Genomic DNA, 18,315 nt, shown 5'->3' with positions numbered 1-18,315 from the left:
ATATTAAATTCATCCTGGTAGTTTAAATTTTTAAGAGAAACAGAGCCTCAGTCATCCATTTTTTAAAACATTTGACACAGCCATCCACGGTATCTTACCGTACAGTGGATAGACACATACATATTTAACCTGACACGCTTTGAATGACAGCATCCTCACCTGCAATGAAGCGCAAAATGCAGTGAGAAATGTCAAAGGGAAACATAATATGAAAATAATACTTAAAAGAGAAATAATAGATACGTTATTACATAAAATGCTAATTGAAATGGGAAATATTAATTTGAATAAAAGTTAATGAATACAGGAAACAGAAATATAATGGTATTTTATAAATTAATGAATGCTTACATTTATTTAAAGTGTTTTTTGGGATGCATTTATTGACATATTAATTTATTTATTGAGATAGTCTCCAGCCACTGTGCTGTGACCAACCTGGAGGCCCACATGTATTAAACATGCCATGATTTATCATCCAGAATGTGACGAAAAGGGTAACTAAAAACAAAAGCAATTAAAACAGAATACTCTTATATCATATTGCATTAATTAGTCAATAGATGTAGTATTATTTTGGGTGCATTTATTGGCATATTAATGTATTTATTGAGGCATCTTTTTATGTCTTTAATTTCAATTTTGGCAGTTTTGGTCCTCCGTATAGCAGTGAAAGTCTCTACCTACTGTGCTTTGCAGGACCAGCCTCAAGGCACACATGGATCAGACATGTCAGAATCCAGAATGTTTCACTAGAATCAAAAATAGTCCCCCTTTGGAATATGAAACCTATTTATAAAAAGAAACAGCTCCAGTGTTGCCTATTTAGTAAGACCTGGCAACTTTTACGTCCCCTATAGCAATTTCATTTTTTAAAAAATGAGCCCAGCAACAGATCTAGTGATATTCTGGATAAAGATATTTTCCTTTGCAGTCCTGGTTGCCCACTGTCTGCAATTCTTCGACTTGACAGATGTTCAGTTAACCACACGGCAGCTGGTCTGAAATATAAACTGATTACAAAGTGTCCACAGTCTATTTGAAAATCCCCTGGCCCAAAACCAGTGAATAGTAAAACTTAGTTTTGAAAAACACACACATACACATTCATTCAGGCACACGCCGATACACAACCATGATGTTCGGGGGCCGGATCGCGTGCATGCACATATGCAGCAGGGACACACACAGGAACATGCATTTGCCTGCACTTTCATGGACACACACAGACACACACACACACGGGGCTTCATTCATCACACAAAGCAGTTTGAATGGAAAATTGTGTTGAAGTTCATGCTTTATACAGCCTGTCAACGACTGTGTGCACTATTTTGTTACAGTATAATAGAGAATTAATTAAATGGTATATGAACACAAGATAATATCAACTTTCCATGTGTGCAAAAATGTGGATTAATGAGGCCCTTTGCATGCATACACACGAGCGATCATTCCTGATGTGCATGCGGTGCACGCACACTAACACTCTACTTACTACTTTTGTGCTCACATGTTGGGGTATATTGTACACAGGAGACCCTGCACAAAAACACTCAAAGCATACTGTCATGTGCCAGTGTTGTCCGTCACAACAGCAAAGTGCAGCGGGTCATCTCAGAAGAAGCAATAACCGGGCTCTACACCTCCCCACCTGTCAGTCCTGCTTTCTGCCTGTCTGCAGACGCTGTCAAACCATCAATCTTTCCTCTCTTACATCCTTTCCTCTTCACATCTAACCCCCTCCCCGTCCCCCACTCCTCCTCGTCTTTCTACTGTATCTAACTCCGATTGTCTGTATCTGATCTCATACTGTTCCTCTTTAATTTGCCCTGGTCTTTAACCATCAGACTTGTTTGTGTGTGTGTGTGTGTGTGTGTGTGTGTGTGTGTGTGTGTGTGTGTGTGTGTGTGTGTGTGTGTGTGTGTGTGTGTGTGTTTGTGTGCCATCTTCAGACAAATAAGTATCACAAGCTGAGAGCTCTGTACAATGTTATTGCGTTTAAGGGGACAGGAAGGCACAGCGGGACTCGTGGGTGCCGTGTGTGTGTGTGTGTGTGTGTGAGACAGTGGAAATATTCATCAAGTAACTGCCTATTAAGGACTTGAGATCAGCCGCAGCTTGAGGCCGACTACAGTTGAGTCTGCAGAGAACAGTTCAGTGGAGCAGTGAAGGCCTTTGCCATTTATTCAGTTGTTAGAATAATAATAGAGGTGCTTCTCAAGCGTATGTGAACGTTTTACAACATAGTTTCTCCCAGGTTTTGCAAGGCAGCCATCTTGGATTACATGTAGTACTGATCGGTTTGTTTGCCAACTAAGAGCATTGATCAGTTCATAGACAAGTAGTGACGCTAGGCATTTGTTCAACCTAAAACCTGTCTTCATTCCTTCAGGGGTAATTGTAAGTGATAATAATGATAACTGTGTAATACTGGTACACTGTGAAGCCTTGATATTTCCTGAGTTATCATACTTAACCCAAATGTCATAGCCGCAGCCCTAGTTTAGCATAAATGGTGTTGCGTATTCTCACCAACTCCTGGTTAGTCTTGACTTGTGGCCATGAGACACAAGCCATGCTTATTTTCTTGCTTAGTCACACACTACCTTCTCCTCTCATTGCCTCCCAGCACCACTGAATAAAACAGTGCCTTGGCTCGCCGCCTTCCAGGCAGCCGTGGACACTTTCAATTGGCTCTAGCCTCTGTCTTTCATATATCTGCAGTTACCTTGGAAGCAACGGTGTAGCGACTCCTCCTGTACCTCTTGTGCCTTTTTTTTTTTTCTCCATTGTCCCTGGACACACAGCCAAGAATACAGGAGGAGAGAGGCTGTAGTTTCCATTACCTGCCGATAAATGGTCCAACTCTGGGATGTGGAGGAGGTCAGCAGACTTGGTATTGCTACATGGCAGCAAAAGTGAGGGCTGATGCGTGTAGAGGAACCAGAAAGAAACCAAAGTGGTCTTTTGTAGTAAATTAATGAGTTGCATTGCTGTGAATCTGCCTACCCTCATCCCACTCTCTCTCTCTCTCTCTCTCTCTCTCTCTCTCTCTCTCTCTCTCTCTTTCTTCCAACACCCCTCCTCCTCCTCCTCCTCCTCGGGGGCTTGGGCAGTGGTAATTTACTGCTGCATATCAGCCATGAATCTCTCTCTATGAACCTCTCTTTCTCTCTCACCTACGGGCACATGTTAATATATCGCTAACAGGCGTCACTCCATTGGATTTCACTTGGCCTTTTTCAAGTACCCATTTTAAATGCTTCTCTCTGGCTATTTATTGCTCCGTCTCAAGCAGAAACACTGCTTGAGCGCTTCATAGCACCCCCAGAACCCTGAAATTCCAGCTCACTGTTAGCAGTATGTTTTGAAATTGTGCACAAAGAAGTGCTTCGGGGGGGAATAGTGTCAGTTGTCAGTTGAGAAACTCGAGCTTGCAGGAGGCTCGTGCAGCGATCATTTTAAAAACCAGTTCGCTAGCCAAATGGGCATTTTTACCTGCAAACCTGATGGAACAGACTTAGCTGGAACAAATGAGGGAGATGAGTAGAAACAGTTGCACTAATTGTTGTCACTTTTCCAATTATTCTGTGTTTGGTAATATTGTTTCTTCAGGATTGCTCTAAGGGTATAAGAGACACAATTACCATACACACGGCAACATCATGTTAATGTGCACTTGTGTTTGAAAACATACTCAGTTCGCTGTAGGGGCAGAATTATAAGGTTCTGGAGCCGCCGATGGAAAAAAACAAACAAAAAAAAAAAAACACCCATCTCTTCGCTCTGGCTTACGCATACATGCAGACACTGTGAGTGCACACAAACACCGACTGCTTGGATACCTGCCTCCCGCCTCTTGTTCAGCCTCTCTCGTCACCTTTCGTTGCGGCACTGGGAAATATTTGTTCGACTGATGATGACAAAACACTGTTATTATATTCTTGAAATCTCTCACCCTGCTCTCTTTACAGACAGGTGCCACGGCTTTTTTGGACTTTGCACTTTGAATTGTCAACATCTGGTGAAGCATACTCGAAACTTGGCGGAGGTTTTACCTATCTTGTCTGTGCAGCTCATATCGGCCAAAGAGAGACGTCTTGAAAACGTTGTTGCTGTTCCTTTAGAGATTTAATTTCTGTGTACAAAAAAGACGTAAGATACCGAAGTTATGATTGCTGTGAACCCAAGACTGTTTCTGTGTCCTACTCCCAGTCACGTACTGTTTTGAGACACGAATAACAGCGGTACATTTTTGCAGCAGATCAGGATGGCAGAGATTGAGCAGGCGTCGCTGAAGTCAGAGCAGCTCTCAGACAAATCCTCATCTCCGGCGCTGCCTGATGACCTCAGCCTGGACGAACACACAGCCTACCAGCTGCTGGCGCGAGAGAGCACGGTGGGTATGAGCAGACTGAAGACCTACACCTCTAAAGATAGATTTAAAAAACACCTCATCTCTTTAAAGCCTTGAAACATTTGCGCAACACATGCACGCCAGTGTCTTAAGAGCACTAGGTGTCCCGAGTATAAGAATACTGCATTTCATTCCTTTTTGAAAAGAAAACCTAGCTTTTATTATGTTTTGATTATTAATCAGATGTGAATCTAAAAAAGAAAAGTCTCACAGAATAAAGGCGCATTGAAGACCTGAACACAAGCAATATTCTGACAGAGAAGCGTATATTAGAAAAGTACAGAGTTAAAAACAAAAAGTAATTTTTTGTTTTGGTACCTTGCAGTGAAGCAGTTGTAGGCAATGAAATTCTTCCCAGGCATCTCTCTGATGTATGAAGCCATCTGGACACAGATTATACCGGTAAAGAAAGTTGGGTCCGAGCTTTGATCAGTGATAATAATGTGCAATTTCCACAGATGTTCTGCTGGCTTTGCCCGGACTTCGGTCCTACATGGCTAAAAAACCTAATAAAAGGGATGCCTATCCTTCTAATAACCAGCATGTTGTGAATAGCCAAGTCCCAGCACAGCGCTGTGTGTGACAGAGACGGGGTGTGAGCATCTGCTTTCATGTCAGTACCAGCATCACTTTGTCGGGGTTTACACCTGCTTGTCATCTTCACACAGACTTTGAAGCCAAAACAGATCCAGCTTCTTGCCAGTATAATCTTTTTCGCGGCTTTGGAGGAAAAAAAGAGATGCCGTGACCACCACAGAACCGAGTGTTCAACAAATCCACACTGGTTAACTTCCAGCGTGCCCACTACTTTGTCCTTGACACAGTAAACCGGCACTTTTGCCCGGCTCCCCCACGAGGACAAGCACAAACAATGGCAGAGGCTCACTGATAATTTTTCATATTAATCCCAGAAAGCACAAAACAAATGACTGTGACAAAAAAAAAGAAAAAAAGTCATGGCTTTGCTGTAGTCATGAGGTCTCTTGTGGATTACAGATATAAACCTGAGGCTCCAGAGGGCCCTTTATCTCTTTCACTCTGTGTATCAGTTGTAACTATCTGGTCTTTGAAGAACCCACTGTCTCAATCCACCACAGACCTCCTCATGAATAAAACTACATTCTCCCCGGCTGCTATCCTTGGGTGGCTCTCATGCCTGCCTCCCTCGCACCCACTCTTCCCCTTTCCAGCTTGATCTTTCATGCTTCTCCTTTCTCAGCGTTACCCCTCCGGTAATTGCGCACCTTCTCTGCACCTCGTTCTACTCCCCCCCCCCGCCCCCCATTCCTTATCATCCGTCCCTCCTAGATATCCTCCACTGTAATAGGGGGGTAATGCTCCTTGGTTCTAGATAGCCAGATAAGCCTGCAACCGGCCAAGCATGGATGTGAACCACTGCTCATTAGAGGAGGGAGAAAGAGGGGGAAAAGACGGAAGGTGAGAATGGATCCAAGGTTAGGGGGGGGTTTATTTGTCGAGCATTGTTTGTCTGTATGGGTGTGGGTGGCTGCCTGGTGGAATGGAGGCTGTTCAGGGGCCAGGACCGAATGACTCAGTGGTGCAAAGCATTAATGGAAGCACAGAAGTGTACCCACACACCCACACGTACACACACATAACTCTGCGGTCCCTGGCGGTAATTAAAACTCGCAAGTTAAGGGCTTACAAAGCTGAACTCCCGCCTTAATCTGCCCCCTGCTTCCAGAAGCTACAGCCATCACACGCTCTGTAACCAAACATTTATTGCTCTAATATATAACATTAACATGACAATAACAGTTTCTTCTGGCTCATAATCAGTTCTCACCCCCTCCACCAGCACTTAAATGAAAAGCCCGAGGGATGATGTGAATCAGGGGCCATGTTTGATATCTGCAGGATGCCAGAGGGGCTGCTTTTTTTTAAATTTTTTTTTTCCTCCTCATTTTCTATCAGGCTGGGTCCAGGAATTGTCACTCTACATTCATACATAATATAATGTTAATCCTAAACTTACATTGTCCCTTTACAAAAGAAATACAAGGTTAAGGCTGAGCTATGTTAATGTCTCTAAGCCTTTCAGCACACAAGTGCCAGCAATTTTGAAGCACATCATTTATCTTTTTTTTTTTTTTCCTTTTACACGACATGTTTAATTTATCTTCTGTTTTTCAATGAAGTTTGGGAAGAATCCACACACCCACTGGATAAATCAACTGCAGCGATTTTGTGACAAAAAGACTTGCTGCTCAATGTCAGATTGTCTGCTCTCTTGCAGGGAAGGTGCAGCAGTGACTCCCGCAGCTCCGAGGAGGCTGGAGGTGGAGGGAGTCACGCGGGAGGCTACCAGACTCAGACCGTGGTGCAGAGCCAGCCCTGCCGAGCCCTCAGCGCTGGCATCGAGATAGAGACCGCACTACAGGAGATGGAGATGCAAACACACCAGACACATATGTGCTCATCTCACTGTAGCCCCGGTGAGTATTTTGAATATTAGTAAATGAAGTATACCAGCAGGCTGGTTTTCAAAGGGTTTTTAACATGAAAATCAAAAGCACACATATTTAAATTCAACTTACAAACGAGGATTTAGATGAGAGCGTATACAGTTCCCATAAGTGTAGCTCTCAACAATGAGGAAGGGAGCACACAAGCAGCACTTGAACCTCTGCAGTAAATTACACAGCTGATTTGCATCACATCTGTGTAGATGTGCACCTGGAGCGACGTATCAGAATACATTATTTCAACTGCTGTTGATTAATCTTGGCGATCTAAGTGTGTACTGTAGTGTAGAAAACATCAACATATATCTGCGAATCAGTTGATACTTGTTCACGCTGTGCTGCACAGCAACAACGGGCCCAACCAGAAGAAAGCATTTCAAAGCGCCTGGGTCAGCGGTTCGGTTTCAGATTAATATATAGAATGCATGTATATAGAAGCAAGTCTCCACTGTAGCTGGAGCTATACTATTCCATGATCTATTATTCAGATGAAAAAAAAAATCTCCTCGTGCAAGAAAAAGTGGAAACTCTACATAAAGCAATATAGAAATGGAAAGAGTGTATTCTCTCCCAAAGGTGGCGTTTCCAGCAGCAGCAACAAGGGAAGAAACAAAGATGGAGAGGGAGGAGCCAGTGGCATTTCTCCTCTCTTCCATCTGCCTGCAGAGTTCTTCCACCCAGCAGGAGCAGCCATCCCAGCACCTCCCCGCAGTCGGAGCCTACGGTTGTCAAGGGGCCTCCGGCTGACCTCCCCAGCCTCCTGGGCGTCGCTGCGCTCCCCAGGAGCCCATAGCAAGATGCTGTGTACGCAGGTAGGGGGAGCGGAGGAGAGGAGCAGCACACCATCACATTTAGTTGCTATGGGGGTTCTGTAGAGGCTTGAGCAAGTCCGATTGATATCAGCGGTGAAACCACAAAGATTTGTTTGTTTCATCGACTTTGTACTTTGTCAGAGACGGAGACAAGACGGTGTAATGAATGTCTGAAGGACTATAAACAGTTATCAGAATGAAAACGTCTTTGTTTCCCTGGCACAAAGGGGGCATTTAACAACAACAAACACAAAATGAATTACAAGAAAATGACACTGGTTTCGACCACAAGCCATATCTCAAACATCAATATCAGTATCAGCCCAGAATGTGCCAATTGGTGCATCCCTAGGTTGTTATTGTGAAAGCTCGTTTCTGGTTTTCTGATCAGAATAACAGATATTACTTTACCTTACATTCTTAATGGAACAAAGAGTTGGATTCATGTGCTCTATTTTCTTTCTCCACTCTGCTTTCTCCCTTCTCTCTGTCCTCAGTACCCGTCCCACAGTGACTCCTCCCTGGCTACAGGCAGCTCTGAGGGCAGCCTCCAGACTACCCTGGAAGAAGGTCTGAGCTTCAGCATCTCTCCACCGCAGAACCTGGAGTTGCCTTTGCCCACAGCTCCGTTACCCCTCGTGTGTCCGCTCCAGCTGCCCGAAGACGGCACGGCGATTTCCTCCCCGGTCCAGACCCTGAGACCAAGGCCGACGCCCTCATCAACCCTCACCCTCCAGGCCACCAGGGGCCACCAGCGGAGCCAGAGCAGCGGCCGAGGTAGCACCAGCCCGGGCTACACCCGTGATGACTCAATTGACCCCTCAGACGAGGACCTGGGCATAGGCATTGGGTCATCAATTGGTGGTTGTGGCTCAAGCCAAGCGGGAAACAGTGAACACTTGTCAGAGACACTGAGCAGCTTGTCGCTGACATCACTGCTGTCGCCCAGCTCCCTGGTGTACCCGGGAGGAGCAGTGAAGAAGTGCAACAGCACAGGGAGCCTGGAACAAGGGGGGATGCTGCTGTCGTCGCGGGGCAGGGAGAGCCGCAGGGAGATTCTAGGCCTGGAACTTATGGACCCCCAAGGCTTCTTGGCCAACCCCTGGGCGGGGGTATTAGTTGACACAAGAAGAGGAGATGGAAGAGGGGACCTAGGAGATGGCGAGCAAGGGTTTAAAGGAAAGAGCTCGAGCCAGACAACAGTAGGGCCTTGTCGGAAAAACAGATGAAATCCGCTGTTTACTCCTTCTTTGTCTCTCCATTCCTTGGATCTAAACCCATTGCTGTCCCTCTCACTCTCTCTGCTCGCATCAGTGAGAGAGAGGCTTGATGACACATGATGTCCTGTATCTCAAAACCAAACCCTCATCTTACCCCTCAACCCCTTTCTATACATTTGTGACGAGCCCATGTCCTATTTTGTGCTACCTAGGGGAGTGGTCTTGGTTGTAGCCTGCTAGTTAGGAAGTGGCCTGCGGAGTTAAGGACCAAGGGCTGAAGACAGGTCCTAACCTCTTGGGGGCCGTACCTGTTGAGGAGGACGTGGAACGGTTCTGCTCTCTCTGGACGGCCCGAAGGTGCATCCATATCAGGGAGTGAATTGGAGCAGAGACAAAAGAGCTGAAACTCAAAAGAAAGAGTCTTGCTGTCGCTTGACTGTAGTTCCTTTTCTGCGCGTCGGCTCGGTTTCACAGAGGATGACAATGCAAAAATAGAAGTTCCCAAACTGAAACAGCTATTCATGCCAACAGAGACAGTTTTGATTAGTGTTAGTGTCTCGGAGGCAGTTGCGGCAAGTCGGAGGGAGGAGGCTCGGAGATGGTGGAATATATCAAGGCGTAAGAAAGGCTGGGAAAGGAGAAGACAGGTCATTTGTTTGGCTGGGCGAGCAGAAAGCGGATCTAATGTCCATCTGCTCTGGCAGACGGAAACAACAGGTCCTACTCGCTACTGGCACAGGACCTTCTGCTGAGTTCGGAGCGAAGCGCAAGGTGGAGGAGAGTTCAAGAGGGTGCGCCCGACGTGTTTGTGTTTGTGAGAGCACTGATCTCCAAGGCATGAATTAAATTATTCTCATCACTTCACCATATCTCTGTATTTTTTCAAACGGGAGATAGGTATCGACTGATCAAAGCTCCGTGCCTCCGTCAACTCGGCCTTGAGTGGCAGCGGAAAATGAAAAGAAATTGACAGATTGCGGAGGTATAGCCGTGCATGGAGTGATTCGTGAAATTGTTTTTTTTTTTTTCTCTCTCTCTCTCTCCAGCATCTCGCACTCACTCAAAGATGAAGAAACGAGTACGAATAGGAGCTTGGTTGGATGGAGCTTTACAAACCCCATCAGCAGGAACACTAACGCGTGCCTGGGGCAGCCTTGTGTGCACCAAAAAAAAAAAAAAGAAAAAAGATTCACAGCTACTTAACAAAGTGAGACTCGAAGCACACTCCTTTTGACACCACTTCCTCCCACCATGCTTAAGGATTAGAGGTGAACGGACGAACGCGCAGGTGTTTGCGAGGGACCTTGACTGCATGATGGAATTGCATTTAACCGAGATTTTTATCTATATACAGAAAAGTGTATCAAGATGTCAATGTTGGGTGATAACGATGTGATTTCTATTCCACTATTTTTGTAGAAAAGAGAATAGGCACGTGCAAGTGTTGCCGTTTCTTTGTCCCCGTTTAATTTAACCCATACGATCTCTTTGACATGTTGTCTGGGACTTTTTGTCTGCCAGTGGCTTCCAGTTTTATAACATTTTTTAAGGTGTGCACAGTGTATAAAACAACGAAGCAAAAAATTTCAAACAAACTTTGTGCGCTGAAGTGATTGTTCCCTCCAGCACATTTCTCTTTGGGAACACTGGGTTCCTGGTGGATTCTTTTTTTTTTTTTTTTCCAAATGTTGGAGTCCCAGAGGGACAACCAGAGATGGGAACAGCCATATTCACTCAGCACATGAGGATCGTTCTAGCTCACAGACATTCCTGGCTGCACACAGGGAACTTTGTTTGCTTTTAGCCTCCTATGCTAAAAAAAAAAAAAAAAAAGAAGAAGAAGAAGAAGAAAAAAAAAACATGAATAGCGCAAAACCATCTCTATGAAAGCTTTAATTTGAAAGTTACACCACAACATATCGATTACGGACACATCAGTGTTCCTTAAGCATGGTTCTGGGATTGCAATACAGTATGCTTATTCTTGAAATGACATCCTGATGCACTCATCTTCTCTTCCCCATCTCCTCACACATACAGTATGTTGTAGCAACTCTTCCACACACACACCCACCCACACACACACATTATCATTTGATATCAAAAGCGGGACACTGTAACAACGGACAAAACTTTTGCATCTTTTAATGCAAACTTATTTTGGCTCCTGCCACTTGATTAATTGCTCCATCTGAGAAGCAGATGCTCATCTCAAAGCCTGATTTCTGGAGGTAGACTGTTGTATATCCCTAGTGTTTTGATCATTACCTTGCTTTTTTCATTTCTCGAAAAGGAATGAGGTGATGTGAGAAAAAAATCCGAGGGTTTGACCTTTTTTATCATGCAAAATCACTTTGATGACTATGTCTTATCACACGGTGTTGGGTATTAATGAGTGATAGTAACAAGGCAGTTCATGCGAGTGTGTGTGCTTGTGCGTGTGCGTCCATGACTTCAGGTGAAGTGATTGCCTTTCCCTGAAGAGTCCTGTTTGTCGGCGAGGACACCCCGAGATTAAAAAGTCGAAGAGAGAAAACGCGGAGCAACCAAGGGCTGTTTTAGCTTCAAAGAGACGTCCTCCTATCTTTCTGAGACAAATCCTTGTGTCAGTGAATATGGCATCAAAGGTTAAAGCCTGACTACGCAGCAATAAATGTTCTATGTGTATGCCCTGAGTAAATGATGTCAATGTGATTTTTATCTCCTCAGAATACAACAGTATTCATTACTGTCTGTTTTTTTTGTTTTTTTTTTCTTGCTTCTACTTGTCTGAAAAATACAACCATTCAGAAAGCACCTCTGCCCTCTCAGAGACCAATCAGCAGAGAGATGGGCCGCAATTGGACAACATGAACAAATGAGGTTATTGAACTCAGGTCGGGGGGTAAAAACCACTAGTAAAATTCTCAAGATAGCTGTAAAGGTGTGATCAGACTGAACCCGGCGCAAATCACCTCACCTCACTTTACTCGCACAAATTTGACTGCTGGAGTGTTTATTCCCACGAAAACAGCCAAATGCACGGACACTCCCGATGCTAGCTCGAACTACCTAATGATGCGCCAACTGTGCGTGTGCGTGAGCAGAGTGTGCCTTTGTACAGTGCGTGTGCGCTGCGGCTCAGCCTCGGCCTGGTTCTCTTACCAGGATCTTAATTTGTTTCTGTTATTTTCCTCCAGACTCTCCTTTCACTTTTCTTCCTCGTCTCTGTTTGAACATGAACCGCAGTTTTTTTTTTTCGCTCGCACCTTTTCGACACACACTTCTGCTTCGGCTCACGCTGCCTTGAACGAAAACGTGCGTCCACCTCTGCATTGAATTTGTATGCAATCACGCCGCCTCTGGGATTTGCTCTGCGCTCAGTCTGAGCACACCTTAAGAGTGTACAATTCACGTTTGTACATATCTTTGTATTTTTGATCTGCATGTGTGCATTGCTGCCAGTTGACCATGATTATATCATTAGTATGCATTTCATAAAATTGTACAAAGTTAAAAGGGAATGCCCCGGTGTTTTTTGACTGCTGCTATGGAATCACTCACAACTGAACCAGTTGGAGCCACATTCCAACACATTTTTACATGGGGGGGGGGGGGGTTGAGTAAAATCTGCTTCATCTTTATACCTTTTGTTTACACCCCAGTTAATTAAATATGACACCAGGTGAAGAGGTTGAGCCAGGAGAAGAGGAATAAAAGCAGGGAAAGAGAAAGCCAGTGACAGGACGGGGACACAGAAGCAGGAAGTGTACAGAGTTGTCTTGGACAGCCGGACAGAGTAAAGGGAACAAACCGTGTGAGAGGCGGAGGTAGCGCGATGCTGCAGGAGCGGGGAGACTTCTCCAGACAGCTTGTCATCGGCAGCCATGCCCGCCGGAGCCGCCGGTGCGAGAGAGCACATTAGGCATGCACGCTGAACTCCGAGGTGTTGTTTACCTCACACCCCCGACCAGACAGCCCTCCACCTCATCTGACCTCTCAAAACCAGCTCCCCCCCCCGCGGGCCCCCGTCCTTCAAATGTCACCGCAGGAGGGTGGAGGTGTGTGCGGTGAAGGGACTAAGTGTATCTCCGAGACCGTGATGCGCGTACTAAACAAGCGCGCGTCGTCGCTTCAGTTCTCCGCGAGGTCTTCAAAAAAGGAGTCATCTGAAATTTGGGGGCATTAACGCTGCTTTTCCTCCCATCGCCCGAAAGAGAGCAAGTGACCTCTTGTGACATAAACTCAAAAGGTGAGTCTCCAGTGAGCTTCTCGGGGGCTGACGGTTTGATGTGATCGATTTCCTCTCCGCGGCAAAAACACACAAAGTGCCCCGAGGCATCACGGCACCTTGGGCACAAGAGAGATTCTTGCACTTCCCCCGAACACCTGCTGGTTTGGTCTCTATAACCGCGGTGCTTCTGTACAGCCTGACAGGTTGTAGTTTCACAGCTGCAAGGGGAAGTTAGAGGCTGTTAAAGCGCGCTCACATTTTTTAATTCTTTTTTTTTTTTTTTTTTTTTTTTTTTTAACAAATGTGAAACTTTGAGACAAACACGTCAATCAAAGGGATTTCACTGGCACCAGAAAAGGAGACAAAACAAGACGGTGGATCAGATGATTAATCATTGAATAATGTTTTCCTCTACACTTGCAAAACATCACCAGCAGCAACACAGTGGAGCCCTTCCTTATGTATACTGTCTGTGAATCCTCTCCCCGGAGCCCATCCAGCCTCCTCCTCGACATGATGCCGTTACAAATTAACAACGTGTCTGTAACCTGATGTTTATTCCTAAATCGGCGCCACCGTTTGAGGGGGCAAGGGTGAGCCGAATTAAAGTGGGTGTAGTATCTGTGTGTTTCCTACACATCCTGGGCTCTAAGACAATAGTGAATAGGAGGAAGACAGGATGAGATGGGACCAGATGCCCTCCTTAGACAACTGCGGGAATGTGACAGTGTGAGGGTCCCCATAACCAGGGGCCCTGACCAGCCCTGAGGTGGGCATCAGAGATAAGCTACAGGAAGGAGCCCACACCAGAGGTTAAGAGCTGACTCAAGGTATACATTGTCATTTAAGTGTAGAGAGACCATCCTGTCCACTTTAGCTGACATCAGCAAAGTTAAGTAACGCACACAAGAGTTATTTCATAGAGGATGTGAGGCAGACCCATCCTTCTCTTCTTTCCCATTGGATAGATGTACCTTGAACCCACCAAAGTGACCAATTGGGACAAGTAGGCGGTTATGGAGAACAGACTTTAAAAAAGGCCCCCACACCAGAGAAAGGGGGGTGGCATTTGGTAGAATTCCTAAGATCGAAGGCGTAGGAGTTCTGATAGGGCAAGAGGGCAAAAACGTTTGGCATTACTTTGCCCTGTTTGGAGAACATCAGATGTGGGGCCACACTCTGCTCGGACGCTCGGCTAACCGAAGTTTGTCTCAATAAAGACTGCTCTATCATTCCACCCAGCCTGGCCTCCGCAGAATTCTTTTATCAACATACTACATGCCGACACCTTTGAGGAAGACAGCCCAGAAACTACATGGGTTAAAGCAGCCCTCCTTGCAAAGAAGGGGACGGGGGTAAAAAAAAAAAAAAAGCCTCATTTCTAGGTCAAAGGTAGTCGGAAAATCAAGAGAAATCCCGCGCAGTCAAAGGAATCCCTACCACACAATGTTTTGTCAGGCACAAGTCTGATAAACAAGGTCCAAAACAGATGTCTCATTAATATGTTGTGCACAAGAGGGAGGGAACTGGTAAAACTTCTGACAACATCCAACTTGTGTTCATAGAAGAGGTTGCTTTTTTTTCCCCCTTTTTGGTTTAGTTTTTTCCCTGGGAGGCTTTTTTTTATTATTATTTATTTCTAAAGCGGGCATATTAGGGGTTTGTTTTTAGTGCTGTGTCACCTAATGAGTCGCTTAAGCCGGCAGAGCGGCTTTGATGTGCGTCGAGGTGACCCGATTTGCCGCTTTAAGCAGGGGAACGTGGGCCACGAAAGAGGGAAATACCAGGCAGGAATTATTTGGATGCTCAGAGAGGACAAACTGAAGGGGCCCCTGAGCACTGTGGGAAATTCTACCCAGACGTTTTTGTTCTACTTTTTAAGGGTTGAAAAGTGGCGATGAATCAATGGTGTTCCATTTTCTAATGCAGTTTTATGGGATTATAATTGAAAGAATGAGCATGTGAACATTTTTGCCCCAGAGCAACAGTTGTCCCTCACTCAGTCTCTTCCTTTTCCTTTATTTAATCAGTCTGCAGAACCTTTTTTTTTTTTTTTTTAACCCACACCTGAGTCTCTTCTGGCAGATGCGCATACATCAAGGCGGTGTATGGAAACCAGCCCCTGTCAGTCGTCAAGGCTAACCGCCTGGGGAGTTGTCCAGAGCCATCAATTGCATCACGGGCTCCGGGGAGGGAGCCGGATAAAGGCAGGTTGTGAAAGGTGGCACAACAAACGGGATGAATGGGACGCCGCTGGAATTAGCTGACTGTATACGATCAGAGGAAATAGCTGTCAATCTCCGGATGATATTTAAACTCTCTGAAACGTAAACTACTGAGGATTTTCTTCCCTTTGGTTGAGCCCGTTTCTGTTAAAGATAAGCAAAACAGCCCAAATCGGGAATAAATAAAGGGATAAACAAATGACTGAATAAATGAATCAATATGCCATAAAATGTACCAAAAATATATAAAAAAAAAAAAAAAACTGATGTGACATAAATTGACATGCTTTGAATGACAGCCCGTATGTGCGTACAGAAGCAGAGCGGCTCAGAGGTTGTAAAAGGAATATACAGAATTAAAGGGTAACTCCACCAATTTTACTGCATGTCATCTGATAAATTGCCTCCAGTGATGTCACTCAGCGGCTGAGTTGACCCACTTCCTTCCCTTTATCACACACACACACACACACACACACACACACACACACACACACAACTACCGACACTGGTCTCTCTCTCTGATCACCACCTGAACTTCACTTCGTTTGACTTTCACAGGACACACTGAGCAGGCACAGCATCCACAGGTCTGCCCAGCTGCATTTATTTGAATGGGAATCGCAAATAATCTGCGTATGAATGCTCGTGGACACATGCAGAGACATTAATGTAGACCTGTACACACACCAACCGGAGAGATCCGTTCCGTTGTAGCGCCCAAAGTGAATCTGTCCGAGGATCAGCGCTAATAGCTGAAGCTCATCCCCTCACAAACTGCTTCTCACCCCTCTCTCTCCTCCTCCTCCTCCTCCTCCCCTGTTTCTTCCGCTTTACCTCTGCAACATAAAGCCATTAGAAGAATAAAGACGGGCTGTGACAGCTGAAACCGTGAGATTGGGGATGCAATGCTGACACCGCTGGTTTCGGCTCTGCCGCGCTTTCATCGCAGCGGATGATTGACTGGTTTTCTCAACACCTGGCCCGCTGTCTTGTAAGATAATAGTGAAAAATAATACAGTAACAGCGCCGAGCGACTGGTTTGTGCTTTGAAAGATTTATTCAGAGGGAGCTGCGGCGGTGCAGTCATGCCGGGTTGTGTTTTTCTCTTTGGTTATTTTTTGTATTTATTTATTTTTTTCCCCTACGCATATTTGAAATCCCAGTTGAGGCTGTCGTATCTCTGCCTTGGGTGACTTTGGAACGCTGCAGCACGGAAAACAATTTTGAGGGTTGGCACGATTTCAGAGGAATCCACTTACTACATTTACTGCTGAGTGGTAATAATGATGAGTGTCAACGACAAACAAATGTTGCTGACCTCTGTTTCATATGCAAAACCCTAACCCTGACAAAAAGGCCTTACACGGACTGTAACATTATCCTTGGTGTTACATGTATGAGCAGGCGGCTGCTTTGTTAAGATAAGATGCAGTGTTTTGCCGTGGTTTATTCCCTCCCTCCACGGTTTGACTGACATCCCTTTAAAATGTGTGTATGAGAGAAAGTCAGAAAGCATCTCACCAGCACAACTGAACTCACATTAATGATGGTGCCCACAGCTCGGGCTGGAATTACCCAGCACGCAGAGCGGGAACGCAGCACCTCCACGTGTTCACTGCAATTGTTTACAAAGCAGAAATGGAAGTATTAGGAGTATTAAAAAAAAGGAAAAGAAAACCATGCCCTCTGAAGACAAGTTACATAAGGTTACCGGACACCGTCTTATGCAACATCGCTGAATTTGTAATAAAGTTTGCTCCGCCGGTGGAAACGATGGTGTGCAAAACAAACTTCTTGTCCTCCAAAGCGGAGAGCCTCCGGAGCAACAAAGGCAGCCAGTTAGTTGCTTTTTTTGTTCATGCAGTTTATTTATTTGATATTCAGTCGGACCTTTAATTGCGGTGACCTTGTGTAATCCCGATGCACTTCAAAGCAAACGCGAGAGCTAATTTGAAGCCGCGTGGCGCACGAACAGGGAGCTCCCTGGTTTTCAGCTTTGTCGACTTTCTACTTATCTCAGCGTTTTTAACGGTGCTGTTCATGTGCAAAATCTAAAAGCACTTTTATTGAATCCGGTTCGATCAGATTGCTTCTACCGAGTCTCCAGCTGAAGGGAAGCTAAAGAGCTGAGACACTCGGAGAGAGTCAAAGGTGCTGAGTGGATTTAAAGGTAGAGTGTTTAGGCTCGATGCCTGCTGACTCTTAAAACGGCGTGTTTCTCGGGGCTGGGTCTCGGTGTTAAGAGCTTTTGGCTGTAGCCTCTCATGGTAACATGGGGGGGCAGTAAGAGACGGGGCATGGGCTCAAACTCTGGAACACGCTAAAAATTCACATTATGCACGACACAAGGTTGTAGAGAGGGGTAAACTAGGAGGACGCTCATGAATTTCAAAGCCCTTTAAATTTGCCTGAATATATCTCCATGCGTCTGAAGTGTAATCAGACTCGGCGCTGCGAATCAAATGCGTGAACTCACTCCTGCTCTCGCCCTCAGATCCATGTAGGACTGCCGAGCATGGAGCAAAGTAACGGCAATCTATAAAACTATCACTGAATATTCACCTTGATCTCCTGGATTCAGCCTTCCACTTTAAAAGATGAGCAAATTATTAAATAATTGTACTAATCCTCTTATTCTTTTATGAGTTCAAAGCTGTGGGAAACCTTAATCTACATCATGTTATTCTGCCTTGGAATAGAGAATCGCTCTATGGCCATTGTAGATGAACATGTTATTACAGCTAGAAAACAGATCGAATGCATGGCGTTAGCTTGCCAGCCCGCTTCAACAAGCTGAATAATACCACTATAGTACAAAACGTGCCAAGTTTAGCTGAGTCACTTGTGTTAAACAGCTCACTTCACTGTGCTGGAAAGTGAAACAAACCCGTGGTTGACCTCCGCTGTCAAACTGGACACCAGCAGCAACCTTTTTA

The 18,315-nt window shown here is 45.3% G+C and overlaps 1 protein-coding gene across 6 annotated transcripts in view; it reads left to right on the top strand.

Moving 5' to 3' along the window:
- cacna1ia (calcium voltage-gated channel subunit alpha1 Ia) overlaps positions 1–12,430 on the top strand; it is a 159,999-nt gene extending 147,569 nt beyond the window's left edge. For 3 of the 6 annotated variants that reach the window (XM_037089682.1, XM_037089681.1, XM_037089678.1), the window contains 4 exons: positions 4,265–4,402; positions 6,678–6,876; positions 7,483–7,718; positions 8,216–12,430. In XM_037089682.1, the coding sequence (XP_036945577.1) occupies positions 4,265–4,402; positions 6,678–6,876; positions 7,483–7,718; positions 8,216–8,947 (1,305 nt within the window). In that variant the 3' untranslated portion in view covers positions 8,948–12,430. The remainder of the gene's footprint in view (positions 1–4,264; positions 4,403–6,677; positions 6,877–7,482; positions 7,719–8,215) is intronic. The other 3 variants (XM_037089683.1, XM_037089679.1, XM_037089677.1) reach the window with 2 other exon arrangements.
- The last annotated feature ends 5,885 nt before the right edge of the window (positions 12,431–18,315 follow it).

This window comes from Acanthopagrus latus, chromosome 23 (assembly GCF_904848185.1).
Source record: "Acanthopagrus latus isolate v.2019 chromosome 23, fAcaLat1.1, whole genome shotgun sequence".
NCBI lineage: Eukaryota > Metazoa > Chordata > Actinopteri > Spariformes > Sparidae > Acanthopagrus > Acanthopagrus latus.
Note: the sequence above shows the minus strand (reverse complement) of the source record. Positions and strands in the feature narration are given on the sequence as shown.